General features: G+C 44.3%; 1 protein-coding gene across 1 annotated transcript in view; it reads left to right on the plus strand.

Annotated features, from left to right (window-relative positions):
* Window positions 1-6,787, plus strand: part of LOC111225760 (stAR-related lipid transfer protein 9-like) — a 29,993-nt gene extending 23,206 nt beyond the window's left edge. The window contains exons 17-23 of the mRNA XM_022750788.1: window positions 188-313; window positions 1,573-1,655; window positions 1,816-1,877; window positions 2,372-2,565; window positions 2,765-3,181; window positions 4,247-6,042; window positions 6,704-6,787. Of these exons, the coding sequence (XP_022606509.1) occupies window positions 188-313; window positions 1,573-1,655; window positions 1,816-1,877; window positions 2,372-2,565; window positions 2,765-3,181; window positions 4,247-6,042; window positions 6,704-6,787 (2,762 nt within the window). The remainder of the gene's footprint in view (window positions 1-187; window positions 314-1,572; window positions 1,656-1,815; window positions 1,878-2,371; window positions 2,566-2,764; window positions 3,182-4,246; window positions 6,043-6,703) is intronic.
* The last annotated feature ends 895 nt before the right edge of the window (window positions 6,788-7,682 follow it).

Genomic DNA, 7,682 nt, shown 5'->3' on the forward strand with positions numbered 1-7,682 from the left:
AGGATATATGGTACATTGTAACTGTTAAGTGAGAGTGGATAATAAAACATAATATGTCCTAAAATGGCCTGTTAACTTTTCATTAAATGCTGCATTGAGCACTGAATATATTCAGCAGTACAGCAGCTGCCTGAGTAAAGCTTCCTAAATCAGTATGTGCGATTGTGTTTCTGCTTTCCGTTTCTAGTTCTGCAGGGCAGTTCCAGCTGTGAGATTGAAAACTGTGGAGGTGTGGTAACACTCAGGCCGCTGCCGGGCTACTCCTGCCTGCTCAACGACAGGGAGGTCACTGAGCCCTGCAGACTGGCTCAAGGTCAGTTCATGTCCTCAACAAAACAGTTTGTTGACATTGCATTTTTTTCTTCTAGATGGGGCACAAATGAGATATTTTTTGATGAAATGAACAGCAAAAAGACCAATGTAGTAGTCGCATGTTTTCATTTTTGACCAGAGCTTCTATAGATATGCCGGCATGCAACGTTTATACCACTTTTATTTGACTGACAATAAATACAACTTCTTCTTTTAACATTCCTACACATTATTGCCACTCTCATGCCTGTAGAAGATTATCTTAGGCCCGACACTTGACAGAGTTGATCATTTAAAACTTCAGTTCTGGTTAAATTAATGTTGTTGCGTCTGAATAATACAAGTCCAGAGTTCTGTTTATTGTTTATTGATGAATGAGGGCAGAAAAGTCCTGACTTTCAGAGGGTTGTTTTCTTTTCACGAGTTGTTTGGCAATGATGAAACTCTGATGTCGTCTTTGTAAATCGCTGTAGCTCTACTTGTACTAATACAAGTATGTTTCCTCTGCAAAATACCCAAAACCACCTGTTCTGCTCTTCCAAATTCTGTCATTGTGTGACATATTGTACATACACACAAATTATGTGCGATGTGCGCATACATCGGCTCTTATCCTCTGAATTCATCTAGTAGTGCTTGCAGTCATTTTCTGTGAATCCCTTGTGCATGTGTTTACAATTAGAACCCAGGGTGGGAATGGCGGACTCACAATGCAAACTCCTGTATAGAGAAGTAAATAAGGAGTGTAAATACATTAAATGGCTATAGCAGAATAAATGGCAACCATAAATAGGATAAATTTGATTTGATGAAAATCAAATAATAACTTTAATTGTAAATATGACTGTAAATTCAGCACATACTACAAGCAATTTATGCTTGGAATGTACATAAACAGCCAAACAGAAAATCAGAGTGAACAGCACTTGACACTGAGCATTAAGGCCTGTCAAGTGATTGTGGCTGTGTGCTGGATGTCACATGTAGGTGAATGTACAATGATATTTATGCCCACACACACTTAAAATACACAGAATCATCCTAAGGATAAAAATGTAGACACACACTCACACCCACCCTGCTGCGCTTATACACTGCAACACACACACACACACACACACACACACACACACACACACACACACACACACACATACACCCCCACACACACACCCCTACACCTGTGTCCTGAGCTTACATCAACACAATGCTACAGGATAAGCACAGCTTGTGATGAAGGATATGTCTCTCTGTCTCCAGGGATGGTGATCACCTTGGGAGAAGTTCATAAGTTCCGCTTCAACCATCCGGCAGAGGCAGCTGTCCTCCGGGAACGCAGACGGGTAAGTGCTGCTTATCTGAAAATAAGCATCATGTTGCTGGTTAAGTTGTAAATCAAGATGATATTGATGAGCAGATAATTGAGATACTTCAGGTGGTAAACTATCATGTTGATGATACAAAAAAAAATAACACAGTGGATCTTCTCTTTACTATTCTCAGGCTAGTGAAGGCGGTATGACCTGCACCTACATTGACCTTTGCCCTTTGACCCCTGACCACAGGTAAATACTGCCGCCAAAAAGAAAGTCACAGAACGACACAGCAGTCTTTTTTTAGGAGAATATTCACAACTGTGTGTGTGGTGTACAGAGAGCTTATTCTGCCAAGTCACAGCATACACATTTGATAAGAAGTACAAAGTGTTGTACCATTGAACATGCTGTAGAAATAGGACAGTGCTTCATGCATGTTTCCCTCCAGTTGGTGGAGATGGCATGTGCTTCTATTTGCCCCCACCCTCCTGAGCAATCCCAGTTAGATGTTTACAGGACTTGCTCAGGCGTTGCTTAGTTACTGCTGAGACGCTGAACTGAAAACTAACAACAGTAGCTTTTACTTTAAAGCTACCACTCTCATCACAGAACTACTATATTCTAACATCAAGTTGTGCTTAATTGAGGTAAAATTATACCTTTTTCTTATTGCCTTGTTTCTCCTATTCCATCATAGTTTCTCGGTCTGTGTTTCATCCTGAATCTTTGTGCCTGTTTTACAGTGTTGAAGAAGCGAAGCTCCAGGGGCAGCCGGGTGCCTGTATCTCCCCAAGTGAGGAGTCTACTGCGAGACAGCGGCTGGAGGAACAGCAGCACTACGTGGAGAGTTTGCGACAGGAGATCCAGGCTGCACAAAGACGGGCTGAGAGAGAGCTGGAGAGGGAGCAGGCTCACCTGCGACAGCAGCACATTGAGAGTAAGTACTTTCCACACACCCACATGTAGAAAATTGTTACTGCTGCTCATGTAGATACCCATCAACTTTTAAACCCCCTCCAAGAAATCACTAGTTTTTAAGTGCAATGAAAAACTACATAACGCTCTGTCTTTTCATAAAATAGGTGCAAAATATTTACACCCACTCAACATTCTCTCCTTGAATCTTTACTGAACAGTCCAGCAGTGGATTACGCAAGAGAAACAACGCCTGACAACTGTTGAGCAGAGAGTCACCCAAGAGTCTGGAGTTCAAACAGACGTTATCCCTGCATCCCTCCTGGAGCGGCTGGCAAGTCAGGCGTCTGAGGAACAGGAAGATCTGACAGTGGATCGTCCCTGCCTGGTGGTAAGAGCCAGGAAGAAGGCGGTGGAGGAGGAGCTACTAAAGCATCACGCCCTTTGCCGTACTGAAAGCCGCATCCGTCGGAAAAGGCTGCACTACCAGCTGGAGAGAATCGCCCGCAAGAGGCATCTGTTGGAAGCCAAGAGGCAGTTGCAGCAGCTGGAAAAAGCCCTGCCTCCTGGACTGGACAGCCCCGAGTCTCCTGAGCTGGGGTCCTCCTCAAAGCCTAGAGGACGACCATTCGCTTCTCGTAGACACTCATTTTCATCAGATCTTCTTTCCCGGCTCTACCCACAGCACACTCCTATCTTCAGGTGAGCACATAGAGTAAAATGTAAAACCTGTAGAGTTATGTGGTTGCATGTGCCTCCCTATATGTGAATATTTTCCTAAATTTGGAATCGATTAAGTCTTTCTTTTTCTCTCCTCTACAGACATTTTCTGAAGAGAAACAGATCCATAGAACTGACTTCAAATTCCTCCACGACATCTGATTCTATTGGCAGCAGGAAGTGGGTTTCGGATGAGTGTCTTCCTCGGGAAAGGACTCAAAGTTGTTCCGGGACTATCTTCTCAGGACAAAGTCAATCCTGCCGGAGTAGAATTAGCTCCTCTGAAAACATCAGACAAACTTCCAGAGAGGAACCACAAGCTCCGCCCTCTCGGGAACGGCCTGAAAGAAAACCTCTGCTGCCAAACCGAGATCTGTCTTTTAAAAACAGGTCAGATCAGAACTCATCAGTGAGTCTGAAGTCACCACTTGGAACTACTGTGCAGCCGGTCAGCAAAGAAAATGTACAAGGAGCCACAACAGACAGACCCAGTTCTGAGATTGTCTCTTGTATGACTGTGAGAACACCATCCCATGAGGATAACAGCGGACTAAAAACCATCAGGAAATCTTTCTCTTCTTCTGTGGGACCCAGGTTAAAAACAGTCCTGTCCAAAGTGTTCAGAAAACCACCATCAGGTGCAAATGGAGGACGAGGCCCCAAACCTTTGGGGAGGATAGCAAGCAAATTTCACTGGAAACAAAAAAGAGACAGAAGCCTAAAAGACACCAATATGATCCGAAGCAAATGTGCCATTAAAACAGCCGTCTCATGTGAGGAGCTTGACCAAAAGGCTCTTTTTGAGGACATTAGACAGAGACGGTGGCATAGTACTGAGGCTCTGATGAAAAAGACAAGCAGATGGGTTGAGAGGCAGGAGGGATTGATTGGATGGGAGGAAGAGCAAGAAGAGAGGGATGAAGGGACGTCAGACTGTGAGAGCCTTTTCTCTCTTGATTCCCTGTCCTCTGCTTATGCAACAGCTCTGGCAGAGCAGCTGAGACACGAGGAAGCAGCTCAGAGTGAAACAGAAAGCGAAGACAGTCAGATGTCTAAAGACTCCTTGGCTGTGGGGAGCAACGGGAAATACTCGAGACTAAACCGTACAGTGGTACCAAATTACTCGCTGGTGACAGATTCCTCTCATTTATCCATGGGGCACAATAGGACTGTACAGAGCAGTTTAGACTGGGGCAGCTCTCAGAAACCCCAGGTGATCCCAGCAGAGGCCTACTGGAGCCAGCAAGGTTCCCCAAAATCGAGAAAGAAAATGGAAATAGGTGCAACAAGGAATCCTCTGTCTCAAAGCCCATTAGTAGCAGATTCCAGAGGCAAAGACACTGTGCAGGAATTGACTGAAGACTTTGGGAACATGCAGACCGCTTTGACCAGCAGTCCACGCTCACTGAGCAGCTGCAGTGTGAGGGAGCCAGAGAACCTGCTGGCGCTCACCGATGCCTGGTCCTCCACCGATGCAGCAGACAGTCCCAGGATTCACAGAGATTCCCTACCTTTCCAAAGAAAAATGATGTTCAGACAAGTGGAGAGCAGCAGCAGTAGTTCCAGTCCAACTAGTATGAATCTGTCAGACTCTCAGAGTGGATACAGAAGCTATAGCTCAACATCCACCAGCACTGAGGGTGTAAATGTAACAGTGCAGGAACACAGACTTGTGGTTTCAGGGGAGGCTCTAACAACACCAGAAGATGCCCTCGTATCGTGGGATCAGGAAGGTGTGGAGCAACCAGGGCGACAGTCAGAAAATGTGGAAAATACAATTATAGATTCTCCAGACTACAGCAACAATGCAAGTCCAGCATCCTTACCCACCTCAGATCAGGCCACTTCTGTGTCTCACACTGGGATTCCCGACACTGCACAAGCAACATCAAACTTGCTTCAGGTGTTTCCAGATGCACCTGATGTGGTAGTTCGGGATGTCAGTTTGTCCTCTGACATTGAAATGTGCACCTCAGGTTGTCAATCAGTAATGCATTTCTCTACAAATCCGACTAACCAAGGCCAAGCACTGAATAAAATGTCTGAAGCTATGAGTGCCTTTAAACCGTCCATTGAGGATGAATTACAATGCAATGTAGATGGAGCAGAAAAGCTTAAAGATGTACAGCAGTATGAGTTTGAGAATACCAAAGATGTATCACTTGCAAGAGATAAAACCAAAGACACTGAGCTGTACATTGCACTACAGCAGGAGCTTGTTAAATCACCTGGTAAAAATTCCAGGAAGAGGAACAAAGGCCAACAGGATGCGTTCATGGGCAGCCTGAAAATTCCAAAAAGGAGCGACAGCAGAGAGTTGGTAACTTTCTGCTCGATAGCAGTTGGCAGCCAGGATCATATTTGGCCTGATGACAATAACAACACAAGTGACTCTAAAGCGGAGGAGTCTGCCGTGGAAACTTGCAGCCATGGATTTGATTCTGCTTGTGCAGGTGGCAGCGTTAGAGAGGACAAAGCGGCTTCAGTGGCATCGCCAGTTTCTGATCCCATGATCAGGAAACTTGGACAGGTCTTTGAGGATTCTAACTGTGAGCTTCAAAATGATGACAAAAGCTCCCAGAGTGGTTCCTCTGTGGGAGACAGAAAGATGGTTGAGAAGGAAAATGTAACAATAGAAGAAGTAGATGTAGAAACAAAAGCAGGAGAGTTCCACATTAATAACCCCAGGAAACATCAAGAAAATAGAAATCACATACGCAAGTCTGATGCCATTTGTAGTGCTATTGACCTGAGAATCTCAGAGATGGTGAAAGAGCATGTGAGATTGTCATTGATTGACAGTGATGGTATCTGGACGAGCAGGAGTCAAAGAACAGCATCCTCTGCATTTCATATTGGCTATAAGAGTGACGAGCATACAGTGACAGAAAACCAGCTGAGAGATGAAAGGAAAGATCAGGTGAAAGAAGTGAACCTCAGTGGACATGCCTCAGTGGAAAGGACAAGCGAAGCCACAGTGGACATAGGTGAGCACTTGGCATCAGATACACCAGCTGAATTGAGGACTAGCCATGAGAGCGACATGCTTAAATCTACTGAAGTAACTCAAAAGACCGACCATGCTCTTAACTTTTCTTATGAAACATCAAACAAGCTGATAAATGGTCACTGTGTTGTCCAAAACACCTCTGCGAAATGCAACAACATCCAATCAAATCTGACACTTAACAGCCACGGAGAGACTGAACACTCTGGAAACACTGCTTTGCAACCAGTTAGTTTGTCCTCAATGAGTGATTCCTCTTCAGCAAGAAAATGTATTGATTCTCAAGGAAGCACTGTGGAGAAAGTTGCTTTATCTCAAGAAATGAATGATGTAGGTAAACAAAAAATAACTTTCCATCTTAATTCTGCTTTAAGTGATATGCACTCAAAAATGGACAACCAGACCTGTTCTGATCCCCCTACCCTGGATACAGATAACCCACAGCTTCAGCAAATACACCATGAATCACCTTCTACAGTTGGTGATACAAAGGTTAACTGTGGATGTAGCCATGTAGAGGCTGTCAGTTTGGGAGCTGCATCCAGTGTTAAAGATAAAGGCCATTATTCATACAAACAAAGCTCACCAAAGATGACTGAGCAACATCTCCAGCACAGTCCTGACACATCCGGAGCCACAAAGTTATTATCTGATGGAGGAAGTCTTCAATTCAAACCACTCAACCATAACAGCGACCGGAATACATCCTTTGATGAGAAAGCCTCTATGACAGGGTTTGCTGTTACTCCTGGCCACGACGGAAATGGTGAAACAGAGTTCACAACAGGAGGTAAACTGTCTGTCACAGCACAGAATCAATTTAGCTGTACACAAACCCGTTCAGATAATTTGACTCAGACTTGTGTGGTCAATATGAATTACAACAAGTGCCATAATTTATCAATTTCACAGAGTAAATGTGACAAACAGACTCAGGTTGACAGTAAAGGAAACTGTGTGATGAAAAATGACAAAGAAACATTGACCTGCCAGTCTGAAGCACAGGTTCCAGAGATATTGGCAGAATTAAGATATGAAACCACTATTTCTGGTTCCATACAGCCACTCCACCAAATACCACAGGGACATGGTGTCAGAAATACAAGTTGCTGTGGATCTCTCATGTCCAGAGAGAGTGATGTAAAAACATGTGGTGGTACACAAGGTAATTCTGCTCTTACGGCCAAAAAGGCCAAGTCGAAGAGGTTCAGAAGATCTAAGATCCAGACTCATCCCACCTCTTTCTCTGAGTCCTCTCTTAAGTCATCAGATGAAGATGAGGAGGATGATAAAACCACCAGAGAGCATTACAACCGGCTCTCATCTAAATGGGTAAAGCTTGCCACTCAGAGTAATGCTAAACAGGAAGTTACACAGGCTAGAAGCAACAATGCAGATGTTTCTGTGTCAGT

The sequence above is a fragment of the Seriola dumerili genome, unplaced genomic scaffold, assembly GCF_002260705.1.
Source record: "Seriola dumerili isolate Sdu_G_001 unplaced genomic scaffold, Sdu_1.0 BDQW01000149.1, whole genome shotgun sequence".
Taxonomy (NCBI): domain Eukaryota; kingdom Metazoa; phylum Chordata; class Actinopteri; order Carangiformes; family Carangidae; genus Seriola; species Seriola dumerili.